Below are 27,863 nucleotides of genomic sequence, written 5' to 3' on the forward strand. Positions count from 1 at the left end.
CATCACCGGCTCAAAAAGAAACAACAACTTCTCCCCCAATCTGAAATCCCGTAAGTGGCTGCCTTACTCAGCAAGAATCCTCTAAAAATGACCTGCCTGACACATAAAGCCCTCCACTTCAAAACCCCTAGGTATCTCGCTCAGAAGCTCAAACTTGCTGGTGGCTCCAGATCATCCAGAAGCTCCAGCACCTTTCTTCTGAAACCTCAGAGATTCCACGAGAAGAAAACCTACAACCAATCTTTCTCTGGGTTTGCCCCGAGAATTTGGGACGCATTGCCTCCTGAAGTCAGAATGAATCCCTTAACTGTATCCTTCAAGAACAAAGCCAAAGTACTCCATATGAACACATTTCTTCCCTAGATCCTAAGATACGGTTTCCTCAATCACACTCATGACTACTTTTCACTAGATACCTTAGTGTTTTCGACTTCTCAGTCCTGACATTACCCTCCCTTTTCTCAACACTGCCTGGGCCTGCTGTTTTCTGGACTATGATATTTTAGTTTTTATTGGTTTAGCTCCTCTGGTCTCTGAACATTGTAAACCATACCCTCCCCTTTCTAGGTACTACCCTATTGAGTATATCATTGCTATTATTGCTCTGCTGTCTGTAAATTTGTAAAGCGCTCTCATACATTTGTAAAGCGTTCTGCTACCGGTGAGGGTCATGTTTGTGCTATAATTAAAAAAATGTATAATAATTTAACCAAGCTACTAAAAATGCATAAATAACCATATGAATCCTTTGGAGGAACTTCCTTCAACTGTAACACTCCACAGAGTTCTGTCCTTTAGAGTTCTAGTTTTGTCTCACCTGAACTAAGCCAATAGGCTAGATATTGGACTACCAGTTGTGCTGGACTTGGTCCTTTGGCATGAGGCAGATCCACAGATCTCGAAGAAGTTGTGCTTACTTCAGGTGATGTCCTCTCACCTCTGGGAGGCAGGCTGTTGGCCAAATGCCCACCTTGGATCACAGTAGCTTTTTGAGTACTCTGTGGCACAATCCCATCCTTGGTCACAAAGAACTTGTAAATGGAACAAAGTGGGATGTTTGGTCGCACCTTTATGCTGAATTTCCTGACGGGGTAGTTGTGCCACTGTCTAAAGACAATTAACTAGTTTGAAGGTGTTTGTTTACAAAATCTATTTCCTGGTTGCATTGCAAACACAGTCTTTGAGAAAAGTGATGGCTCTCACAGCAGGTAGATGATGATGGCTCCAAGCAAGAGTGACCAAAACTGGAGCATAATGGAGTGTGAAACCTTTACACCTGGCTGTCATCAGCCTTGCTGAAGTGGCACTCTGGGAGAGACAAAAGGGACATACCCTGCCTAGAAATTGCCCTCCCTCTAACAACAGAATCTGCTGACTTACCTTAATCCCTGTCAGTTGGCAATGCTCAGGGAGGACTAATTCACAATCCTCTGCTAAAAGTCTTCATAGATGTTCTAAATCTAACTGTCTTTCCATCCTCCATCACACATCAGTGTCTAGGGTTCATCTCCTCAGCTTTTGTAATACAGGTAGTACACTTCTACTGTCTGGAGTAGCTGTACTCCAAGCTATATCTTTTGCAATGTATATCTAGGGGATATCCAAAATAGATCTCGCAAGTTTCAGAAACCATACACTCACAAGAACATAAAGTTCTGCTTCCATCCACACTTCACACAATCACTCTCAACATGCACACAAGATGTCAGCACAAGGGTCTAGGTGTCCCATATAAAAGTGAAACTTAACACAAGTGGGCCCTATATGCACGACACTGAGATAAATGTCTTTTGTGTGCTATAATCCAAAAATGCTGCCTCCATGTTGAGAATCCAAGACATGGACAGTACTCCCATTTCGAACTAGAGGGTATGCTTGGTACAGCCCTCCAGGTCACAGTACAGGTTTTGAAGATCAGAAGGATCCCGGACAAGCCTAAGCTTCAGTGTGCATGCCAGATTTCTGTATTTTGCTGGGCCAATGAAAAGTCAGGCTTTCAGTTTCACTTGTAGTTGGGTTACTCAGGGAAATTGCACAAATCCATGCCCATTTAATATGTAGGGGACATTCTCGTCTCAACATTTATAGTCTGCAAGTTTCCATAGGAGCAGCTGGGCACAACCCATATAATTGCACATTATATGGCTTGCATCATTATTTATTCTCATGGATCCATCATGGATTGAAGAAATAAGCAATAAATATAGGCAAGCTATAGGATACACATTAATGAGTCTACCAAAGTGTGACACAGAGTGGCCCATAGTAGTGTTTATTATGCAAAACTATGTGACACAAAATACAAGCAGCCCAAGAAGTCATTTCAAGAGTAGGCTTACACAGGTTAAATGATGTGCTAATAGTAGATCAAATTGCTTTTTCGCCTGTGAGGCTTTTCACACAAACATGAGCTGAACAAAAGTACATTTCAATTCCTTGATGAGGCCACCCATATTTGACACACATTGACTTATCCTAATGACCATTGTGTGATCAGTGATGGTGTAAGGAGATGCCTCTTTTTGCATGATCATCCCCAAAGTTGTGGACTGATTCTGCTGGTTTTTTGACTCAGAATGCACTGAACCCTGCCAGTCCGATGTATAACTGAACCACACATGGCATTACCACGCATACCTTTACAACTCAATCATTATACATATGCGTCTTTACCATGCATGCCTTTACTGTGAAAGATTTTACCGCACATATGTCTTTACCACATATACCTTTACAATGACAATGTAAGTATTTTACAGGTAAGTATAAACTCTTAATTACTTACTGGTGTTTGCCGGTAGGTAGTTATAGTTAGGACCTAGTTTCCATAGGAAAAGTGTTTTTTGACTTGCCTATTTCTTTGGTATCATTTGACAAATCATCAAAAAATATTCCCCAAAAAGTGCCATGGAGATTCTTGTGCGCATGGAATGTTTCGGGGTGATCCATCAAGCGGGGCTGAGAGCAAGTGGAGGTCAAAAGACATGTGTTTCCCATGAAATTTCCATAGGACCTGTAGACGTGGCTACAACCTGAACTGCTGGATGGAACTACACCAAATTTGGAAGGAAGGTAGATGTTGGTCCAGGGAATTGCCGTTTTGTGATTTGGTGTAAATCCGTTCAGTAGATGCAGAGTAATTAACCGACATCCAAATTTCTATATATAGGGACGCAGATTCTCTGAGGATTCAACAGTCCCCGTGCTCAAATTTAATTGGCCACCAACATTTCAAACCAGGTAGTATTGGCAGCCATCTTGGGACGCGGCTTGGGCCTACTCCCAGAAAAAAACATTTAAAAAAGAAAAGGGGGCAGGGTAGAAATACCCTGACCCCCTAGGCCTCTTGGGGGGGGGGGAGAGTTATGCTAGAGGCACCAACATTGTTTTTAAAAGCAAAGCGCAGACTCCTGCACTTCGTTATTAATTAGACCCCAGGTGGGCCAGGACCTGGAGACATGTTGCTAATAAAGGAGGGGGAAACACGGGCCCACCTCCTAGAGCTTATTAATGCCGGGGATCACCACCTCCTCGGGGGTTATTCATTTAAAAACAGGGCGGCCTTTTGGAATCCCCCTTGCCCCGGGGACCACCACCACCCTGGGGCTAATGTATTATTATTGGGGGGTGCTCGGACTCCCCCCTGGCCCCGGGGACCACCACCTCCCTAGGGCCGGATTTATTTGTATTTGGGGAGGGGGCTTCAGAGACTCCCCTGGGGACCACCACTTCCCCAGGGCAATTTTCTTTTAAAATAATTGGGCGGGTGGCCGACACAGCCTCCTCCTGGGCCGGTCTCAGCCCGCCACCTCCTCGGGGCAGGCCCTACTCAAAAGAAAAGAGGGGAGTGCACGGCCCCCCTCCTGGAGCCATAGATCGCCCATGGGACCGCAAACTCCTGCTCTGTCCCGGGATGCCCACCCCGGGACACATGGCCCCATAAAGATAAGCTCCGGTGCGATTTGGGGACCCGCTTGTTTAAATAACTGCCTGTAGCAACCTTTATCTGATATCATAAATCTTTTACTTGGAACACTGACACCCAATTATAATGTCTTCGGCCATGGCATGCCCACCCTATTGAGTGTATGAGAAGGATGAATGGAGCACACTGGATTCATTGTCGTTTAAAGTGATCAGAGACATGATAGAGGTGATCCTGCTGGCGCTCAAAAGCAATCTGTCAAAATGCACTTAACCTCTCGTATTGCCAAGATCTATAGCAGGCTTCGAGGGACGGCTCTTCAGCCATTCCAGTACCCTGGGTCCCACAGGTTCACGTCGTGGTCAAGGTATGGCCCCATTGTAATCTCGTTCCTTCGAGTTATTTACCTGTGCCATCAAGGGAGTGAGAAATGAACGACTAATGTCCTGAACAGCGACCCGTATCTCCGTCATGCATCCGTCCTGCTGTGGGTTGTCGAGAGTGCTGTATTTTGTTTAGTGACGCACTTTCACAGACAAGAGAGAGCAGCAACTGCCACAGGTTGCCAGCGTCATCTAGGCTCCGCCCGCATTACCAGTTTAGCGAGAGCGAGGCGGCTTCTTGGGAAGCAGAGGCGAAGTTACATGTGTAAGTTCTTGTTTTTATACACGTCTCGAAAGGTTGAAGCCTAACCCTTCTTCCCACGGTAGAGGTGATAGCCACCCTACTCATAAAACAAACCCCGCCTCTAGCTGCGTATACTTCAAACTAAGACGACGCTTCTGCTCTGCAGTTAATTGCAGGACTTTGTGAAAGCCGGATGTGATGTCGATGTTATTCCGCAGCTTATATTTTGCTCTCGCAGCAGAAATCGCCTTTGCAGAAAGTTTTCTGCTAAAAGGAAAACTCTCCTCTGTGTAGGCACCGCTGGCTGCCCGCCTTTCAGTTCCACATCCCAACCCCCCCAACCACTCCCTTCTGCGTGCAGCGGCCCCCTCCTAAGATAGTTTACCGTCAGAATTCTCTTCTCTGGCCCAGAGGAAAAATACCCGCCTCCTGAGTACGCGGACATCCCGAAAAGCCACAGCTCGTGTTTCTTTTCCATGGAAAGCACTCTCTACTGCACAGCAGGGGGTGACTTCTGCGCCTTTCATCCCCCAAAAACCTATTGCATCATAACCATATGAAATGCCATTTTTTTCTGGTTTAGTGTAGCGCAAACTCGACTCGAATGTATAGGAGCGCTTTACATGAGCACCAGTTATAATAACTACACACAAAAAGTATCTAGGAGTCAAGCAAAGAAAGAGAAAAGAAAAAAGGCTCAATTCATCAAAGACCCATGACAAAACAAAAGAGATTGTTGTATTTTAGATAACACCACGTGATATGTTATGATCGAAATGCACGTGATAAAGCCACTGGGAAAAACAAACCCAAGGGTAGGTGAAAATATTCCCATCAGTTGTCGATCTGTACCGCCACTTTTTTCATCATGTGGGTTCTCCTTACCCAGGAGTTAATTCAATCGCAGCCAAGAAGATGTAGATAAGACTACGGGAGCCAAAAGACTCTTGTATCTACAATTTGGCAGTGCAGATTAAAGAATCAGTGTGAAAGGACAACTGAAAAAAAGCAGTGCAAAAAGTGGGAATAGTGATAAGATAAAATTGGATGAGGCTGAGTAGAAGTGTGATTTTAATGATTTCTCTCTGCTCTCCAAGAGTAAAAACACTTGAAAACAAACAAATTTAACAGAATATCTGTTCAGCAAATATTGGTCGACATGTTTCTGCATTGATGGATAGTGCCAATGCATTCATCAGGACCTAAATATTGCTACTGCCATTCAATAAGTGAAAATTATATATAAAAAAGGGATTTATATCACCTGAGTTTCAGGTTGAATACTTCACCACAATCCTATATTTGTGGGAATAGCGCCTCACCTCACCTGGCTGCAGCTCAGGTACTGAGGAGCACCGCTCTCTCCGTCGGTGTCTCCCGGCGTTCCTCTGCGCTAACTGGGGAGGCAGTTAGCGCAGAGCAATATTTAGGTTCTGATTAATGCATCGGCACTATCCATCTATGCAGAAACATGTCGACCATTATTTGCTGAACAGATATTCTGTTAAATTTGTTTGTTTTCAAGTGTTTTTACTCTTGGAGAGCTGAGAGAAATCGTTAAAATCACACTTCTACTCAGCCTCATCCAATTTTATCTTATCACTATTCACACTTTTTGCACTGCTTTTTTTCAGTTGTCCTTTCACACTGATTCTTTAATCTGCACTGCCAAATTGTAGATACAAGAGTCTTTTGGCTCCCGTAGTCTTTTCTACATCTTCTTGACTGCGATTGTATTAACTCCTGGGTAAGGAGAACCCACATGATGAAAAAAGTGGCGGTACAGATCGACAACTGATGGGAATATTTTCACCTACCCTTGGGTTTGTTTTTCCCAGTGGCTTTATCACATGCATTTCGATCATAACATATCACGTTGTGTTATCTAAAATACAACAATCTCTTTTGTTTTGTCATGGGTCTTTGATGAATTGAGCCTTTTTTCTTTTCTCTTTCTTTGCTTGACTCCTAGATACTTTTTGTGTGTAGTTGTTATAAGTTGGGGTGTGTATCTAGTTAAGAGTCTTTAAACCAGCCTTTGGACCTCCTTCTATGTAGTGTGTATTTTAGACACCAGTTATAATACCCAAGAACACATCACAGTTACCCTGCTAGTGCCGCGCTGTGCGCACCCTGAAAGGATGGATGAGTGAATGAATTAAAAGAACGTTTTTGAGCCCTCAACCACCCTAGAAAAGGTTTCCCAGCGCAACGAACTGAGCTCGTTAAGGGACGAAGGATGAATGTCACCCCGATCTAACCCTTCTTCCCACGGCAGAGGTGATAGCCACCCTACTCATAAAACAAACCCCGCCCCTAGCTGCGTACACTTCAAAGTAAGACGACGCTTCTGCTCTGCAGTTAATTGCAGGACTTCCACAAGTTAATCCAGTATATGCGTCGCTTTTTCCGGTTTAGCGTAGCGCTAGCTCGACTCGAATGTATAGAAGCGCTTTACTTGAGCACCAGTTATAATACACAAGGACACATCGCAGTTACCCTTTTCAATAACCTTCACCCCAGACTTCCCAAAAGTTAAAGGCTCCCTTTTACCCTCTCTACTGTATGTGAATGACACAATGCTGATGGCACACACAGCAAGAGCCCTGCGTCTTCTAGTACAAGGATTATGGACTTTAAGGACACGCTAGACTTATGCACCAATTTAACAAAATCCTACATCATGTCCTGCGGTAGGGCAGGCGCTGCAGCGCAGATGGAGGGGACAAGTCTTCAGCACAGCATACTTGGCATTTGCTAGGGGGTGCTCATCTGGGTGAGAGCGGGAGTCCCTTTTCAGGCCACAAGACACATTTTAGATACAGAGGGGAGATTTGTGGCGGTGGAAGAACGGCTATATGGAAAGGATATCGTATTATGTAGTATATATGCCCCAAATGTAGACCAGGCACGCTTCTTGGAGAGACTGTCAGGAACACTAGCACACTATTTGGCTGGTCCCGCCATAGTGGGAGGTGATTTTAACGCAATAACAGACATTGACTTGGACAGATCACATCCCCCGTTAGCCAATTCACCAGTTCGGAGATTAGCCAAAAGCAGGTCAGACTGGCAAGACAGATGGGGGTTGGTAGATACTTGGCGCAGGCAACATCCCCGAGATAGGGATTATTCTTTCTTTTCGTCAATACACGAACTACATGTCAGGATAGATACAGTCCTATGCTCTAACGCGATTGCACACGTGGCTGCACATTCTGAGTACCTCACAAGAACTATATCTGATCACAACCCGATGTTAATGTCGATTAATTGGCTGCGCGCGCGATCCACGATTCCTACATGGCGGCTCCGCCCGGAAACGCTGGAAGATCCGGTGTTTCGTACAGAAATACAAGAAGGCATCGAACATTACTTTGAGGATAATCAAGGGGCGGTTTCTACCAGGGCAGTTGAGTGGGACGCCTTTAAAGTTGTCATAAGAGGGTTGTGTATCAGTAAATATTTGGGAGCCAGGAAGGTGGTGCTTAATGATGTGACAAAGGCAGAAGACAAACTGAGGGAAATGGAGAGGGGAAGGCCGGAAGAGCCGGCACTACAAGAGCAGCTACTCGAAGCGAAGGAAATGGTCGCGGTCAAAGTTAAGCGGTTGCGAAGCTTTGACCATAAGAGCTACGTGGCGAGAGTTCATGCGGAAGGAGATAAAGTCGGAACATTGCTAGCGAGGCTGGCGAACCCAGTACCGAAGGGTGGCCCGATCATGAGCATAGAGAATGCCACAGGACTTCTGGTTTACTCACAAGCAGAGGTGCTTTCCCGGTTTCTAAACTACTATGAATCCCTATACAAAAGTGCACTGGAAGCAGAGGATGCGGATATAGAGAGATATCTGGCCGAGATCCCGCTCCCGCAGTTAGAGGAGGAACAGGCAAAAATATTAGGGCAGGACATAACACTAGCCGAAATCCGGGTCGCAAATAAGCCCATGGCCTGGAATAAAACGCCAGGAGTAGATGGTCTATCGACATTTTGGCACCCCACCTATTGGAGGTCTACAAGGAGGCCGGGGAGCTGGGCCGTCTGCCAGAGTCGATGCGGAAGGCACTGATTATTCCTCTACTAAAACCTGGGCGAGCGAATATAGACGTGGCCTCTTATAGGCCATTATCCATGCTGACAGTGGACTATAAGATCTTGAGCCGGATATTAGCGACCCGACTCCTGCCACACATGACTACGCTGGTACATACGGACCAAGCGGGGTTTATCCCTACCAGGCACACTGCTTCGAACATACGAAGATTATTACGGGTTATTGAAGAGGGACAGCATAACTCGCGATCACCGGCGGTCCTCTCTGTCGACATGGAGAAGGCGTTTGACAGCCTGGAGTGGGCATTCCTACACAGGGTGCTGTAATGGTTCGGACTGGGTGAGCGATTTGGAAACTGGACGAGAGTATTATATTCCTCTGCGACGGCCAGAGTACGACTGGGGGAGGTAATATGTACCCAATACCCGGTTCTAAGGGGGACGAGGCAGGGGTGCTCGTTATCTCCACTACTATTTGCGCTAGCAATAGAGCCCCTTGCGGTCCAAGCGCGATCAGGACAAATCTACCAGGGGCTGACGCTAAGTGGTGCACCGCAGTATATCTCTCTGTACGCGGACGATTTGCTCCTTTTCTTGGAGAACACTGAGGAAGCATTGCGAGAAGCAGAATCTTTGCTTTCGCGATACGGGAACGTATCGGGCCTTAAGGTAAATTGGCGCAAGACGTGTCTCTTCCCGATCCGACCATGTTTGAACCCACCGAGGTTAGTCAGAGAGATCACATGGGTACCGACCGGCCTCACCTACTTGGGGGTTAGGATCTATCATGACAACGTAGACTTGCTGGAGGGGAATGTGGGGCGTTGTATAAAGGCCCTGAAGGGGTGTATGGCGTTCTGGTCTACGCTCCCTCTTTCGGTGGTGGGGAGAGTAGCTTTGCTCAAAATGGTGGCTTTACCCAGGTTGCTTTACTATTTCCGTACCCTACCAATTTGGATGCCACCGCGCATGTTTAAAGAACTGAGGTCCCTGACAATAGGCTTTTTGTGGGGTAACTGGAGAAGGCGAGTAGCACTGACTACTCTGATGAGACCTAAACTAGAGGGCGGGATGGCTGTACCCGATTTTGAGCTTTATTACCTGGCTGCACAGCTGCAGGTTCTAACACAGGGAATGGCAATAGAATTCAGGGGCCCTGAAAATAGGTGAGGTCACGGGATACAACAACATATACTGTCTTACATAGTCTTACAGCAGAAACTTGATATGAGGGACCTCACAATGGAAGAGAGTACGCTGCGGCTGTGCTGGAATAGGAGCCAACGTAAAGCCGGTGTAACCCACCCCTACGCACCAGAGATTCCATTGGGAATGCTAACAGCACTTCCGCATGGTGGGGACTGGACTCCCCTCTTAGAATGGGAGCGACTGGGAATCCACATGGTGGGGGATTTATACATATTGGTTTGGGAGTTGATGCCCTTTCAGGCGCTGCAAGAAATGTATGGTCTCCCCGAAGGTAGCTTCCTGATTCACGCAGCGGTAACAGCGGCGATTTGGAAGCACTGGAGAGGTGGGCAGACGGAGCCAGTGACCACAATGGCCTGCCAATATGTCGTAATGGCAGCGGGGACCATTAAAGCGATCACATGCCTCCAGTCTAGGATGCTGCATGAAGAGTTGCGACCGTTAACAGAACTGAAATTAAAATGGGAAGCGAGTATAGGCCACCAAATCCCAGATACAACATGGGACCACATTCTTAAAAGAGCATGGAAGGGGAACAGGAATGCACGGTTCCAGCAGGTACAATTCTTTATACTACATCGAGCTTACCTGACTCCGGGGAAGATTAGGTAATATTTCCAGGTCCAGGATGCGGCATGCCCTCGATGCCTAGTGCGGGGATGTGGAACTGGAACACATGCTATGGCACTGCCCAACTATGGGGAGCTATTGGGCAGAGGTAGGGGACCTATTGAACGCAGTTACAAATAGACAGCTAGACTATGACATGGCGACTTGCCTACTGCACTGGCTCCCGCACACAGCCAAAACTAAAATAACCAGCAAGTTTATTGATTTGGGGCTATTGTTAGCTAAGAGGGAAATAACCTGGCATTGGAAGTCGAGGGAAGGGCTGTCAAGCAAGCGCTGGCGCACAGAGTTCTGTAAGTGGGCGAGCAGCGAAAGTGTTGTCAGATTCCAACAAGCTAAACGAGGGGGAGACGACAAGGCAATGGAGATGGCAAGAGCATGGGAAGCACTGGTCCAGGCTTTGCTGGAACCACAATCGGATGAGGGGGATGATTAAATATTAAACGTGCATGTGATCATCAAAAGATGAATAATGAGGAGAATAACTATCTGAACAGCTGATAATGCGATGAGATATGGAGATTTGAACAGGCCCACACCATTGAGAATTAGGGGGGAGGGATCCATAGGGCGAGTTTGGAGTTACACATGGGGACATGTTTGTTGGATATGTATGATGTAAGAAATGTTTTGCACTGTATGATGACAGAAACCAATAAAATATGTTTTCCCCCCAAAAAAAATCATGTCCTGCGGTCCTATAAAGCACCAATTGTTCACTCTCACTGTTGGAAATAATAGTTTTAAATGCACTAGCGCCTTTTCATATTTGGGATTAAGCTTTGCTGTTAATGGGTCAGGGGCCACACATATTGCTTACAGCTGGATTAAACTATTAAAGGCTATTGGCACGTTATTTAGCCTACGCCAACCCAGGGTGGGGGGTCTCATGCCCATCTTGCAAATATTTAAAATGGAGTTTATATGGGTCAGAGGTACGGGTATCTCCAAATGCAATATTATTCAGCCTGAAGAAAATAGGTTGTCGAAAGTTTCTTGCAGCTCCCATTTCATCCTCTCACCTAATTTGTCACAGTGAATTGCATCTGCCGTATATAGGAGATTATTTCAGAGTATGTCCACCCTTGTTATGGTTAGCAGTGTGAGAAAACAAGGATGCAAGACTTACCAGGGATATTATTATGGACTGGCTCACTTATGACAAGGGTCTTGAGATTCCCTGGTTGGCTGGAGTGGAATAAAGATCAAATATCAGCATATTTTTAAGGACCTTGAGGGCAATAATAGCATCAGCAAACAAGCATTAAAAATGCAATATGTCTCGCCATTCATTTAATTTAAAGCCATTTGCTTTGCTATACAATACCATTAGCAAAGCAAATGGCTTTAACTTAAAGGCGAGACCTATTGCATTTTGAATGCTTGTTTTACATAGTAAGCAATGTTTCAGACCATTGTCTTTACTCAATCTGAACAATAAAATACAATCTCTGGTGATGTCTAAGCATCTACTAGCTATTAAGGCCGAATCGCTCTTCCCAAATGAGGTGAGTTTCATTCCAGTCTACTTTGCAGCAAGCAGTCTTCACAGGGTGTTTTTGTCGTTGCTTCAGATTGATTCAGTCAGTAGCAGTATTGGCGTTTCTAAAAGCAGAAAATGCTTTTCACTCTTTAAACAGCCCGGTCTTGATGGAGTAGATGTAAAATGGCCTCTCGTATTTGTCTCTTATATATCTCACTGATGATTGGTATTCACAGCCATGGTCTTATGTCTGCGAGCTTTGTTTCCCTTGAAGAACATGGCAGGTGTACTCGCTGGCAGTCTTGGTTATAACTCCTTCAGTGGGTCCATGTGGATGTCAATTAATCAAGCAAGCAATCAATCAATGTAGTTGTAGAGCGCGCTATTTACCCGTGAGGGTCCCAAGGCGCTGAAGGAAGGGGGGGGAGTGCTGCTACAGCTCGAAAAGCCAGGTCTTGAGGAGTCTTCTGAAGTTGAGTAGGGGTTTGGGTCTGCCATATGTGGGTAGGGAGGGTGTTCCAGGTCTTGGCGGCGAGGATGGAGAAGGATCTGCCGCCGGAGGTCGTTTGTTGGATGCAGGGGACAGCGGCGAGGGCGAGGCTGGCGGAGCGGAGCTGGCGGGTGGGGGTGTGGAAGCTGAGTCTGCTGTTCAGGTAGGCTGGTCCGGTGTTGTGGAGTGCGTTGTGTGCGTGGGTGAGGAGTTCGAAGGTGATCCTCTTGTCGACGGGGAGCCAGTGTAGGTTTCTCAGGTGGGGGGTGATGTGGCTGCGGCGGGGGATGTTGACTATCAGTCGGGCGGAGGCGTTTTGGATGCATTGTAGTCGTCATAGGTGTTTGGCTGGGATTCCTGCGTAGAGTGCGTTGCCGTAGTCCAGTCTGCTGCTGACGAGGGCCTGTGTCACCGTTCTTCTTGTTTCGTTCGGGATCCACTTGTAGATCTTGCGGAGCATGCGGAGGGTGTTGTAGCAGGAGGAGGAGACGGCGTTGACCTGCTTAGACATGGAGAGGGAGGAGTCGAGGATGAATCCTAGATTGCGTGCGGGGTCGGTGGGTGTTGGTGCTGTTCCCAGTGTGGTCGGCCACCAGGAGTCGTCCCAGGCTGAGGGGGTGGATTCGAGGATGAGGACCTCCGTCTTGTCCGAGTTCAGCTTCAGACGGCTGCTCCTCATCCAGTCGGCGACGGCCTTCATTCCTTCGTGGAGGTTGGTTTTGGCAGTGTGTGGGTCCTTGGTGAGGGAGAGGATGAGCTGGGTGTCGTTGGCGTAGGAGATGATGTTGAGGTCGTGATGGTGGGCCACTAGTGCGAGGGGGGCCATGTAGACGTTGAACAGCGTCGGGCTGAGCCCTGGGGGACGCCGCGGATGATGTCGGTGGCTTCGGCTCGGAAGGGTGGGAGGCGGACGCTCTGGGTTCTGCCGGTGAGGAAAGGCGTGGTCCAGTCAAGGGCCTTCTCTTGGATTCCGCCTTCTAGGAGGCGTGTCTTTAGAGTGCGATGGCAGACCGTGTTGAAGGCGGCTGACAGGTCCAGGAGGATGAGGGCTGATGTTTCGCCGTTGTCTAGTTGGCGCCTGATGTTGTCTGTGGCGCCGATGGGGGTGTCTCGGTGCTATGGTTACGTCTGAATCCGGACTGGGACGGGTCCAAGATGTTGTTGTCTTCCAGGTGGCGGGTCAGTTGCATGTTGACGATTTTCTCGATGACTTTAGCCGGGAATGGGAGCAGGGAGATGGGCCGGAAGAGCTCTTTGCTGTTGTGTGTGTTGTTATCCAAGCGGTCTTTGAAGGAGGATCTCTTGGCTAATCTGATGCGGTGGTGATGTCTGCGGGTAGCGTCCTTGTGGACTGCGTGGTTGTCTGGTGTGCGTTCGTGGAGCATTGTCTTCTCCAGTTTTCGGCATGCGCGTTTGTCACAGAAGAGATAAAATACAGTCAATTGCTCCAGCTATAATCAAATAGTTTATGCTCTTGAGGTACGCCTATGATTTGCTTCTGTTTTTGCTGACATGCTAGTAGATTATGTCCCAGTTTTTCATGGCAGTAGAATAATTGGGTGACAATATCAATCAATCACTCTATCAAGTGGCTTGTAAACTGTGACTACTCACCTGTAAGGGTCTCAAGGTTCTGATAACTGCTGAGATGTTTAATTGCTCATATGCAGGAAATTTGCTCTGGTAGTTAAGTACCTTGAGAGTCAAGATTTTCAAAACGTTTGACTACTTCATTATTAAGTATTTGTACCTCTGTGGCCTATGCTTATGTGGGCCTGAGCCCAAGCTAGTAAAACCAGAGATTGTGAAATTGCCATTTGACATGGGAGACCAATCAGTCACAGATTTAGTAAAGTTTAGTCTGCAGATGCCTACTTCTTATTCTTTTGGCATGCTGCTGCTCGGACATAACCACATCTTGACCAAGAAGCAGATAGCGAGTCCGACCTCCCAAAGAGCTGTGATCCTGTCAACAGAGAGAAAACGCCAAAAATGAGTTAATACTGTCTTTCTGCCGTCATTTTTGTAGTCATTTATAACTCTGTAATTGGTTATATTTGCACATGCGGATTTACTTGTCACTCGTGGCTTTGTTTTGTGTTTGTTCTTATGATACAAAAAAATCAACTAAGTAGTTTTGTTCAGTGCACAATGTATCCGTGTAGTAGACATCCGCTTGGTTGGAGCACAGTCGTTTGCCTCTCCTGTTGTTTTCTTTGTTTTGGATTTCCAGCCTCCCTTATTATGTTTTGAGGCCACTCTATAAGGATCCTGTCAGAGTTGGGTTTTAAGTGAATATTTGATGGATGTGTCTGCTGGCAGTGAGTATCTCTATTGACTCCTCTTAGGAACACAGTATTGCTTTTTCGTGGTTTTTGTTCATCATTGACTAAGAGTGACACTGAAGGCGCTGTTCTTAGCTTATCTAGAGCTCCAGCTGCTTCCAAAGTGTTGCACAATGTGCTTGTGGATGAAGGATTATAAGATTTTTGTCACTGTTACTTCCCATGTTTTTGCTGATCTCAAATCACCAGCTGTTTTCTGTGGAGTTAAGTGGTCTAGCAATCTGGATTGTGAGTTGCGTTTTTAATGGCCTCATTTATTTCAATAAACCAAGAAAGGTTACCTTGATTACAGGTATATACCAAGATTTGGGGTATGACTCTATATACTCTTGAGGGGCTGCATAACATTTATCTCGATGCCCTTTACATCTGCACCATATGTGGGTGTTTTACAGCTGGCTTCTTGCATCTGGTGTAGTCCTCGACTCTGATTAAAATGTATTGCCAATGCGGTGTTGCCATTCAATGTGAACCTTCAATTCCTTGCCGCGCTTGCTTATAATATCCTGCACTGCTATGAAACAAGTTTTCAAACTTGGAGGCCTAGTTTTGGTACTTACCCAGAGAAGAAATGCAAAGACACCGATGAGAGGGCCTCCATACGATTCAGATTTGTTATTTTTATGATCATTACTTATGACCAACCTTGTGTCCATGTAGCTAGTGCTGAATCTACATACCACACATGTAATGGTTCTTCTTGCATTAGTCATGAACCACACTTTTATATATACTTTTCGTTGTTGTGTTTGTTTCTGATATAGCTTTGTAGCCAATATTTTAAAGGAAGTTGGGTATTACTGGCATATGATGTTACCAATTGCTATAAAGTCGCCCATAGAAACACCGACACACAAAAATGTTACACAAATGTCGCATCCAGCACGTCCCTCAGTCAATGGGTGCACACGGAATGCCTCCTTAACTTGAGACGTCTTCTCTGTTCTCTTCCTCCACAGATGGGGTCTGAGTGGGTGCTGTCCCGGTCCGCCAGCCCCTGCAGCAGTGAGTGGGGCGCGGGCCTACAGTCCCCTCCCTGGTCCATCAGCGGCTCCTGGGACTCCTGCCTGGACCTGGACGAGGCGTGCTGGGCAGAGGGCGGTGACGTGGTTCAGCCCGGAAGCGGCGTGTCCGCGCCGCGGGTAGGCGAGAAGGACATCCGAGGCCTGGAAAACTACCAGCCGGAGGGCAGTCTGACGAGAGAGGGCGGGCAGGCCGATGCAAACCGAGGAGAATGCCTGGACCAGGAGCAGATGATGCGCCTTCTCTATGAGGTCTGTGCGTTTTACTTATTGCCTGTGGTGGGAACAGGGCGGGGGGGTGGTCATGGAATCAGAAAAACTGTTGCTATCTTTTCCACCAAAATCCTCATGCCTACGGCTTCTTCAATGTTTGTAATTTAATGCTTAGTAAAACACGAACCTGGTAAATATATTGCTGTTACCAGAACGGGCGCAAGTTTTGTTCTATAAAACATTCACGGTCACCAGTCTAAGCGGAAGTTTCTTATTTCCCTTCACCCTCCGACGTCAGCACTTATGATGTCCCGCGTCATATTTGGTCCCTCTAAGCCTGTTCTCCGCCCGTAGGACCTCTGTTTGCATCACTTTTGCTATTCAGCACATAACCACAGTTGCTTGTGCTGGCTAATGCATAATCGGAGAATTGGCGCCAGGGGATACTGAGGAAGTACCAATAATTTTCTGCGCCCTAGATAAATAGGCAAAGGAGCCCTATGTGATTCTTCAAATGGAATTCCGGCACGGCGGCACCCCCTTGCTAATGACGTCCAAGATGGCTGCTTGGAATTACCGTAATGCTCCTCTGGCCGTAGACAAGAGATGTGACTGTTCAGGCCTTTTCAAATTGCCCGAATGACTTACCCATCAATGGGCAACCAGCCTTTCCATGTCACGTCTGACATGGGAATGACTGTCCCATGAATAACTGCCTTACCTGTGCCAGAGAAAAATATACCTACCATTTCTTCATGTTTTCCGAAAGGGGCCAGGAGCTGGTACCTCAACGAGCGTTCGTCATCCATATTCTTTTTTAGCCTGACAATTCTGCCTCTATTAGATTTATTAATCGTTTAGGAAGTGTTTAGAAAGTTCTAAAGTACACTTGAAGTGATTTCCTCATGTATTTGTTCTATTAAGTTTACATTAAAAACGGGATAAAATATCAGCCTTTGATTATTTTCTCTTTTTTTTTACTGGCTTTGACATAAAATTTCCAGCCATGCTGCTGAAATACTGGGCATTTGGCGGCCCTCGCATCTATATGTAGTAAAATACCCTGGGCCTATTCCCAAAGGTAAACTTGTACAGGCCCGATTCACAAACTGTGATTTGTAGTATTTAAAGTAGTACTGCAGTAGTTCATTTTTTTAAAAACTGTATTTTGTTGATTTTTCACTAACAACAAACATACAGTGCATGTTATCAAATCCGTTAGAGAATCTTTAGCAGACATAGATTAACAAGCATTTACAATGCAATGGTTTTGCCTTTGTTAAAGTTATAGCTATTGGCATTGCTCTTGACATTATTTTTATTTATGTTTTTTTAACATAAATAAATGGCATTGTCATTTACAATGCCAATAGCTTAATCTCTCGCAAATGCCACACACAAACACCCACACAGAGCCCTCCACACACACACCCACAGAGCCCCCCACACACACAGCCACACAGAGCCCCCCCAGACACACTGCGAGCCCCCCCGCACACTGCGAGCCCCCCCCCCGCACACTGCGAGCCCCCCCCCCACACAGGAATGACTGGAGAAGGCCAGGCGGTGCGGCAAGTAAGGATGGTGGGGAGGGGCTTTTCTGCGTGGCCAGAGTCCAGTGGCAGTACATTTCTGGTCATGGGCCATTGAGCACAGCTCCCAGGGATCCAGCGACCGGACAGTCTCCACTGTGTAGGTAGGCAACAAGGCGCAGAGCAGGCACCAGGAAGGGCAGTCGGAAATAGCCAGTGCCCGCTTTGTCTGAGAAGGCCGCCTAGGAGCAAGATAGCAACGCAGCCCACGGTCAGCAGAGCAGGTAGGCCCCAGCAGAGCTGTAGGGGTCTCCCCCTAGACTACAGGGTTTCAATGATTTTTGCAGAAAGCACGTCCCAGAGTTCAGCAATTTTAACAGAAAGAAATACCACCTAAATATTTTTTTTCTGATGTGATCCTAGTGATTGTGAAACCAGTCTGTATCACTGTGGGATCTCCTGCTACAGACATATGAGCTTTACTTGTAGGAGCCTGGGCTCATGATGATTGCCTTATGTGCAATACATACGACTTACACTACCTTATTATAATTGATTCCAGTGGATATGTGATTAATAAAAAGAAATGGTGTGTATTTCAGACTATTTAGTAAGGGCTTTTGACGTCAGTCGAACATGTTACATCTCCTTTGCCATTGGATCCTCAAGTGCAGCAGTCAAGAAGCAGCGCTTCTGCTACCCAGTATATCGATATTTCATGTGTAGCGCGGCCTTCACGTGTTGACGTTAATCGAATAATTGAGCTTTGTGATAACCGGGATGGATGCTGAAAGATGAAACGTGTTTATCTGCTAGCGTGACACCGAGCAAATGTTTAACATCGCCAACTATCAAAGGAAAATGTTCACTTTGAAGCTGTAGTGCTAAGCAAGCAGTTGGTTTCACGCTGCTGATCCACTCGAGGGGGGCGACATTGGGCGGGAACCCCCTGAAGCCCCATTTTGTGCGTGTGTAAAGTGATCGACGCGGGCCGCGCTTCCAAAGCACGCCGTCCTTACCGAGAAGGGGACAAGCGCGTGTGCCGTCATGTCTAGCTCCCGGTGTGCCAGTCAAGTCATCAGTCGCACTCCGTTAAGGGCTGTGCGACGCTTATGCGCATCTCAGTCCGATTTTTCCGAGCAAGGGTGTCTACTTGGCCCCACAGTGAAAAGGCTGAAGTTTGGCATTTACAAGTTCTTACCCCTGCGCTGTGCAAATCTCTCAAGCTGCACGACTTCTGAAGAGCGGGGTCAGTGTGATTTACGTCAGCTTTACACCCGAGAATGTTGTCGAGCTTTACGTTAATAGGTGATCACAACTTTCAAGTATTTTTGATTTTTATTTCTGTTTACAAACATAATACCAGTGGGTGTGCCCAACATTATGATTTTCCCTGACAGCCCCTCATCGTACCCACGGTTTGATTTCCCCATCCTCCATTCACTTCGTATACAAACGGCGGCCTTCCTCCACCTCCCCTCTCTCTGCCCCTCCTCAGCCCCCTGCCTGCTGCACCCCGTCCCCAACTGAGGCCCCGGCTGGAGGGGCACAAAGGCCGGAACAGGCCGCAGCCGGGGCCTCGAGTAGGCCACTCTGCCGCTTCCCCGCCTCCCTCCCGGGGTGCCGTTCTTACCTGCTGGACGGGGGTGTTGGGCCCCGGAAACCTGCTGGAGCCGTTTCGATAGGGTGAGGGGGCCAGGAGCCGGAGCCGGAGGCGGGTCCGGGTGGAGTGCGGCCGCCGCGCTGTGTCTGTGTCCGGGCTCCGGGGGCGGGGAAGGAGTGGGGAGGAGCCGTAGGAGGAGTGGAAGGCGGGCACCCCCGACAGAGCCACCCCCAGCCGCGCCACCCACCAGGGAGTACGTTTTCATACAGGGTGGAAGCAGGGGGCGGGAGGGGGCGGGAAGGGGTAGAATCGGCAGGGGCGGGAGGGGGCGGGAAAGGGTAGAATCGGCTGCGTGGAGGAGGGGGCGGCAGGGGAATTCGGAGGAGGGGAGTGAGTGGGTGTGAAGAGGAGTGGAGGGGAGGGATAATTATTCCCGTCCGAGCCTGAGGGAAGAAACTGAGAAGGTCAGAAAGGCGGGTGCCGGCTCAATGCCGGACCAGATTCGGGGGCGTTCCCGGCTTTCGGCTGACGTCGCGTGACGTCGGCAAAAGCCAAAGAATCGCGGGAACGCCCCCGAATCTGGTCCGGCATTGACGGACAGGCCCCTCGTCCAATGGCTAGGCTCCATTTATGGAGCCAGCCAATAAATGACGAGGGCCGACCCAAACCCCACTACAGTTCTCATCAGGTTTTCGCCTGCGCGAAAAAGCTGCGCAGAGCGCAGCTTTCGCCAGGCAAAACCTAAAAACGTAGGAAACACAATACAAAGGGTATGAGGCAATTGGTACTGCACTTATCACTGTAGTAGGGTCATGTGTAGTTTTAGCTTCTGTGGTGCAAAGGACCTGCTGCCCAATACCCTTAAGCCTCCTAGGATTGAGATATCCCACAAATAGCACTACAAAAATATGGTCCAGCACCTCAAATTGTAGTTAATCTGATTACACCATATACTCGACGATCCGTGTACACTACGCAAGCTGCTTGTCATCCTTTGCAAGTTGTGATAGGATAACACCCACTGCCAGACCTTGGCTAATGATTTAAAAAAAACTGAAGACTGGTCACGGAAATAACAGGATTCCCCCATGAGGAGACTCTGCCTAGACAAGGCTTTTCTGGTATCAATCTATGGAGAATAGATTACGTATTATAGACAGCATCCTCAATAGAAGGCCAACATACGTTTCTTTGCCCTGAAGAAGTCCGATTGGACGAAACGCGTTGGCCACTGTCGCATTTTATTGTGTAGAAGAGTTTTTGAACAAAGAAAATTGGAATAAAACCTGCTGAATCAAGGTCTTGTATAAAGTATATGGTGTAATCAGATTAACTATAATTTGGAGTGCTGGACCATATTGTTGTTGTGTTTTGTTATAAATTAAAAATGTATGCTGTCCAACCAGATATACTTTACATATGTGGAATATACATATATCTGAAGGTGTTCCAAGAAAGCATAAAATAGAACCAAGACATCGAGCTCCAAAACACGCAACTACATATTAGGGGCCACTTGGTCTTCATGAAACCAACAGAGAGAGAGAGACATTTCTATCATCGTTCAATCTTTGCCTTCCGAGCTATCCTTCATGGGATGGGCCCCATCTTCTTGGAACATACCCAGCAGTTGTACCCACTGTAATATAGCCGCGGAGGCCCCGTCATCAGTGCATGAGAGGCACATGTGTTGGTCCTCTGAAGCCCCCCACTCCATCAAATCCTTTAACCAACTGGTCTGCAGCGTGGCCTTTACCCCCATCCACCCAGTAGCCACCCACCTCTTCGCCAAGAGCAGGGCCAGTTGGGCCAATCTATGAGAGAATCTTACGACCTCTGGGGCACGCCACCACTACCAATAAACAGGCAAGTGGAGCCACTGGGACACCACTCTCCATGGTTGCTTCTATGCGAGGTACCACCATTGCCTAGTAGGATTGAACTGAAGCACACTCCCAGGCTAAATGCAGGAAGATGGCACCAACATTCCCCCATCGCAAACAGGTAGCATTCTACGCAGGGTCTATCCTGTTGATGCTGTGGGAGGGTGATGTATGTGCGGTGTACAAAATAGAAATGTAATAGTTTAAAGTGATTATTACAGGATACAGTGCGAACAAGATTAAACACCATCTCCCAATCCATATTGGGGATCAGTACCTCCATGTCTCCCTACCGGGCCCTTAGCGCAGGATACTGCCTCAGCTAAGTGTCATTCCTAAGGGCATGTAGAATTTAGTGATGAGATGGCGGCCCCTTTCCCCATCCAATGAGGCCCGTGAGGACCTCTGATGGACGCGGTGCCACCAGGAAGTCCACCCAGAGATCCTTGGCCACACTCTCCATCATAGCATAAAGAAGAAAATGAGCCGGTCCCACCCCAAAGGAGTCCTGCGCATCCCGGATTGATATGAAGGTGTCTCCAGTGTAGAGGTCCCTTGCTTCCAGACAACCCCCTTCCCTCTACAGGTCCATAGACATGGTGGATCAATGTTTCCAAAGAGCACCAGATCCCACCGTTTCAGTTAACTACTGTAGGGAACCCTACGAAGAATACTCTGAACCACCCTTACCCAGATCACTGCAGTGTGGGTTATCAAATATGGCAACTGGACCTCTGATCTCCCCTCCCGCATTAGCAGCTGAGGCAGTGCCCCCCCCAACTCGGCTCCTAAAAGTCTCTTCTCCCAGTTGTCAGACTCCATAAGTCATCGAGCCGTGTGCTGTAGGTGAGCAGCACAATAATAAAATTGTAAGTCCGGGACTACCAAGCCCCCATCCTCCATGTCCCGTTTCAATATAGCAAGTGCGACTCTACTACGCCTAACCGCCCATAAAAGTGTCACTAATAGGCAGTCCAACTGTCAGAAAGAGAGATCCTGTTGTGGAAACAAATAGTTCTGCACAAGATACAGACATCTCGGTAGAAAGACCATTTGTGCTATCGCCACCTTGCCCATTAGAGAGAGGAGGAGCCAATTCCAGAAGAATAAAGAGTTTTCCAGACCAGACAACACCCTGTCGACATTCTGACGCTGGTGCTGGGCCTCCGTATGGGTAACCCAGATCCCCAAGTATTGAAACCCGTCCAATTCCCATTGGAGGCCCACAGCTGGTAGCTGATATGGCTGTTTCCCAATCAGTCCCCCTAGGGAGAACACTAAGGACTTGTGAATGTTAAACAGTAGTACTTCTTACTTACTACAGAATGACATTTATAAATCTACAAGTGTAAATCTCCACCTCCATCAAAAGTAGAACAGTTAACTCAAAAGTGTAAGAGTAAACTTAAACGTGTAGATTTTCTCACATATACTTTTACCTTTGTAGTTAGGTCCCTCATGAGTTAATCTACACATTTAAGCTTGCTCTTTTTACTTTTGAGCAACTTACTACTTTCAGCTATTTATCATTTATGAGTGTAAAGTTACTCAAAAGTGTAGACTTGCATGTTTCACCCTGAAACAGGGGGTGGAGCCTAATTTGCGTTTGTAAATTTACTAAGGAGCAGTATCCATCACCACACATAGCCAACCACTGATACTGTAACACCTCCCCTAGAAAATAATGAAGGCAGAGATTTAAAATAGAACCACATAGGATAAAAAGGTTAAATCAGAATATTTTATTTCAACTTTTTTTAAAGTATATATAGATTAAACTGAGCGTTAAAAATATATATTAAAAATATTATTTAATGATCAAATACATTAACATTTTTTAATTTTAAAATAAATGTAACTTTAATTTAAAAAAATCCATTCATTTCAATTACTCTATACATACTTTTTGTAATTGTTAATAAATAATAAGTAGGTACAAACATTTCACTTTTAGGTAGGATATTTCTAAAAGCATCTTTAAAAAGAATTTGTATTTAATGTAAATTAAATAAAATATATATATTTATTTCAATATGAAGTTAATAGTACTGTTGCATTTTTTTATTTTGTACTACATACACAGTTATACAAATAAATGCTACCGCACTATTAACTTAACTTTGAATTACGTATTTATTTCATTTTAAATAAAAATAATAGATTTTATTATGTATTAATACTTATTAAAAGTGATGTTAGAATTAATTACAATGAATATAATACAAAGTAGTGTTACATTATTTTTAACTGTAAAACATGAAAATATTTATAAAATGAAATATGTATTATTTTTAGAATGTTTTTAAACATAAATGTTTATATGTTTAAATAGTTTACATAATTTAATTTCATTTATAATTTTCTATAGTGTTTTATTTTAAGTCCCTAGCTATATTGATTTCTGTGGGAGGTTCTTGCAGTACCAGTGGTTGGCTATGTGTGGTGCTGGACTTACTCCAGCTCTGAGGACCCAAAACAGAAGTCTGTTTTGGGTCCTTTTTGGCTGTAGTGACTTTAGACGTGCAGTTGGTGAATAGCAATTGACTTTTTCATTTGTTGGTGGATGCACATCCCTCCCTTAACCCCTTCCTGACCCTTCCTAAACCCTACTTACTCCTCCTTTTATCCCGCTCCTTTATGTGTAACTGTTCCCTGTTTTCAAGACATTCCCCTCTGTCCCTCCCACACTTACTATAAAACATACTTACATATGCAGCGACACCATAGTTGGAGTGGAGATCTCGGAACAAAAAAATAAAATAGGAGCGGGTGACCCCTGCATGTAGGTTAGTGAATAGCATTTATCTGATAGAGACATCTACCCGCAGATTTCTTAACTTAGAATATCCCCAGGCGTCAGACTGGATCCGGATTTCTTTTTGCAGCAGCACCTCTGGGCGCAGGGGGATGGCGCCACACGACCCCGCCCTGACGTCGTCCACATACATGATGTCAGCGAGGTCATATAAGTCCCTCCCTGAGCGCTGACATCGGTTTCCTTCTTTTCCGCGTGCAAGGCGGATCCGGAGTAAGCGGTTCCTCTGGCCTGTTTTCATGCCCCCTTTTCGACGCTTTACGCCTGGAACAGTGTGCAATGCCTTCGGGCTTTAAAACTTGTACTTCCTGTTCGCGGCAAATGTCCGCGACGGACCCGCATCTTATTTGTAGGTGGTGTCTTGGCGAGCACCACGACTCCACAGACTGCGACGCCTGCCAGCACCTCAAGCCAAAGTCCCGGCTGGAGCGCCGGATGAAGCTTCTTTCGGCACAGCTGTCCCGTTAGGAGTCTTCTCGTTCCCCAGGCGCTTCATCGCCAGCAGATCCCTCTTCTTTCCGGTTCCTGCCGCCGATCGCCCTCTGGGACCCGGGCCGTTGCTCGCCACTTGTAAGTAAGTCGAGGCGCATGTCGCCTAGGTCCTTGACCTCACTTTCTTCTGTTGTCGGGGGCACTGGTTCCCGGAACCTTCCGGACGTCCGCCCCCAACAGTCGCCACCCCTCTATCCGCCCTATCCGGGTGTGGGGGCGACTCAGGCCCAAATGGAGGCCTACGCTGCGGCTTTGCAGACCTCCCTTGGGTCCTCTACCGTTCCTGGGGTGTCCTCGGGCCCTCTGCTACTTGCGGGATCCCCAACGGACTCGCTGGTGGGTTCGCGCTCTGCGTCCAATTGAGCCCTTGCCCCCCCCAGGGACGTCGGAGATGTGGCGTTTTCAGGGCACGGCCCGGCTGGGTCCCCCTCCAGGATCCACAAGGCGTCGTCTAGGAGCAGCCCGGCTGGGTCCCCCTCTACGACCCACTGCACCCCTGCCACGCCGCATAGTCCCGCAGGGCTCCCTGTGGCATCACAGTTGGTTGTTGGTGCTCAAAGCCTTGCTTTGAGCACACCCTGGCCTTCCGGGCAGGTGGCCGCCTGTCCGGAGCCTGGGTCGGCGCCGTTCCGGCACCATAAACTTGCCTCCCCGGCTCCGCCTCAGCTTCTTTCTCCAGAGTCGGAGCCTGTCGTGGTTGAGGCAGAGTCTGCGCTGGTGCGGCTCCAAAGGCTTGCCTCCCCGGCTCCGGCACCTTCTCCTTCTTCAGAAGGGGAGCTTGTCGTTTCGGCCCGGATGGGGCAGACTCGATGCCGGAGGGAGTCGAGTTGGCACCTGAGGAGGCACGCATCAACGCCGTGTTGTTGACTCTTCTCCGGAAGCCTCTGGAGAGAGTTTGGCGGCACCCTCATGCCCGGCGACGCCAGATGTGTTCTTGCCTGTCCGCCCTTAGAATTTGTGGACCCAGCAGGATCCCCACCTCCTCAGGAGCCCCAGGATCCGGCAGTCTCTTCGCCTCCACAAGAGCTCCATCAGGATCCTCATTCTTCAATGATGCCCTTTTGGGTACCTGGGTTCGGTCAGCTTCGGGTGATCTGGTAGCTCGTTCAGTTTGCACCGCCACCGTCCTGCTCCACATGATCCAGTTTGCCTTTTTGTGCACCCTGATGTGCAGGGCTTTGTTTTGAAAACTGCCTTCCCTTCCCTGACTAATGCATCCTCCCTCCCGAGAGTCCAGATGGCTTGAGTCATGGGGTTGGACCATCTTTGCCTCTACTAGTGCTGCCCTGTGGTCCTTAAATACAGTGTGTGTTTTGGCTCGGGCTTCCTCTGCCCTATGGAACTCTGCAGAGTCTTTGCTTTCTGCCACCTCTGAAGGCGCTCATGTGGACCTCCGTCGTCTTCTCAGGGATGGCCGTGACTGTACAGAATTCACGATCCGCTCGGCCTTGAATACTGTGGAGTCTTTAGGCCGGGCTATGGCTGGTTCTGTTGCCCTGCAGCGCCATGCTTGGTTGCGAGATAGCGTCTTCCCGGAGAATATCCGGGAGCGACTGGTTGATTTACCCTTTGAAGGGGTTTTGTTGTTTGATGCGCACACCAAATCAGCTGTTCATCGCCTTCTTGCGGGCTTTTGCCCTCCCACTTAGGCCTGTCTTCCTCAGGCGGTTGTTCTGGGATGGTACCTTTTCATTTAGCATCCCTTCTATTCGTTATGTGATTTAGGCTGGCAGTAAGCCTTAGGTCTTCTTTTTGTGTGCTAGGGGTGATTACCCTTTCATTTAGCACCCTTTGGATGCATAATGCTTTTTGAGCTGGCAGTTGGCCTGCTATGGCAGTGTTCTACAGTTTGCTGTGTCTGGTCCTCTGACTGTGGTTTGCCCTAAGAGGTGTTCCCCGCTGTTTGGGGTGTGCATACTCCATGTGGGGTACTTGTATGCTATTATTTAGCTCTGCCTATATCAACAGTGCCTAGAGATCCCTTGTGCTCTACGCGTCACCTGGTGCTGTTATGTTCCGTTGTACAGTACTCAATGGTGTCCCTTGGCGCCATATTCTGTACGCCATGGGTAGTCTGACTTTGCCTCATTCTCCTCCTTGGGAGGGTTTTATGGTGTTTCTCACACTTCTAATGAGGCTACCACCTGCCATTAATGAACTAGGGGTGCTCCTATACAACCATGTTGCATAGTCCTGGCTCGTGTATATATATATATATATATATATATATATATATATATATATATATATATATATATATATATATATATATATATATATATATATATATATATATTATATATTTATATATATATATATTTATATATATATATATATATATAGATATATATATATTTATATTACTTCCTCCTTCTCTGGAAATGCCGGGACCCTTCTCGCCAAGGTGCTGTCCGGGTCAGAGATACCCCGGTAATTTACAGCGTCCTAGTACAGATGTACCATGCCTTCCACGCAGTGTAATAACGCCAATACTCACGGAGTCTGCTTTGTAAATAAGAGTTTATGTACATCTTGAAGCCAAGAAAAAAACACGCTACGCGTTTCGGCGTTGCCGCCTTGCTCACGGGTAACTTCAAAGTTTCTAAACCGTATTTTTAAAGTTGCGTGCACGTGATCACAATAAACAACAAGCACTGGCGTTGCCAATAGGTCTCGCAGTAGTAAAGTTGGAGCTATTACAATTGCAAATAACAATGCCTTTTATTTTGTTTTCATTTTAAAAACATAAAGGGCTTTGTCATTTACAAAACCAATAGCTCCAACGTTCCTACTGCGAGGCCTATTGTGCACTGCACAGTGTGGGTGAAAGTGGCACTGCGTGGTTGTGAGTGGCTTTGAGTGAGTGGCGTTGCGTGGGTGAGTGGCGTTGCGTGGGTGAGTGTGGCGTTGCATGGGTGAGTGGCGTTGCGTGGGTGAGTGGCGTTGCGTGGGTGAGTGGCGTTGCGTGGGTGAGTGTGGCGTTGCATGGGTGAGTGTGGCGTTGCGTGGGTGAGAGTGGGCTTGCGTGGTGTGTGAGTGGCGTTGTGTGTCTAAGAGTGGTGCTGCGTGTGTGAGTGGTGCTGCGTGTGTTTGTGGTGCTGCGTGTGTGAGTGGTGCTGCGTGTGTGAGTGGTGCTGCGTGTGTGAGTGGCGCTGCGTGTGTGAGTGGCGCTGCGTGTGTGAGTGGCGCTGCGTGTGTGAGTGGCGCTGCGTGTGTGAGTGGCGCTGCGTGTGTGAGTGGCGCTGCGTGTGTGAGTGGCGTTGCATGTGTGAGTGGCGTTGCATGTGTGAGTGGCGTTGCATGTGTGAGTGGCATTGCATGTGTGAGTGGCGTTGCATGTGTGCGTGTGTGAGTGGCGTTGCATGTGTGCGTGTGTGAGTGGCGTTGCATGTGTGCGTGTGTGAGTGGCGTTGCGTGTGTGAGTGGCGTTGCGTGTGTGAGTGGCGTTGCATGTGTCAGTGGCGTTGCATGTGTCAGTGGCGTTGCATGTGTGAGTGGCGTTGCATTTGTGAGTGGCGTTGCATGTGTGCGCATCGCATGT

At 47.4% G+C, this 27,863-nt stretch overlaps 1 protein-coding gene across 9 annotated transcripts in view; it reads left to right on the plus strand.

The window, feature by feature from the left end:
* The window catches only part of BRD8 (bromodomain containing 8), a 791,877-nt gene that overhangs the window by 605,837 nt on the left and 158,177 nt on the right, over positions 1-27,863 (plus strand). For all 9 annotated transcript variants that reach the window (XM_078652722.1, XM_078652724.1, XM_078652723.1 and 6 more), the window contains one exon: positions 15,722-16,036. In XM_078652722.1, coding sequence (XP_078508848.1) covers positions 15,722-16,036 — 315 coding nt within the window. The remainder of the gene's footprint in view (positions 1-15,721; positions 16,037-27,863) is intronic.

Source organism: Lissotriton helveticus, chromosome 7 (assembly GCF_964261635.1).
Source record: "Lissotriton helveticus chromosome 7, aLisHel1.1, whole genome shotgun sequence".
Lineage (NCBI taxonomy): Eukaryota > Metazoa > Chordata > Amphibia > Caudata > Salamandridae > Lissotriton > Lissotriton helveticus.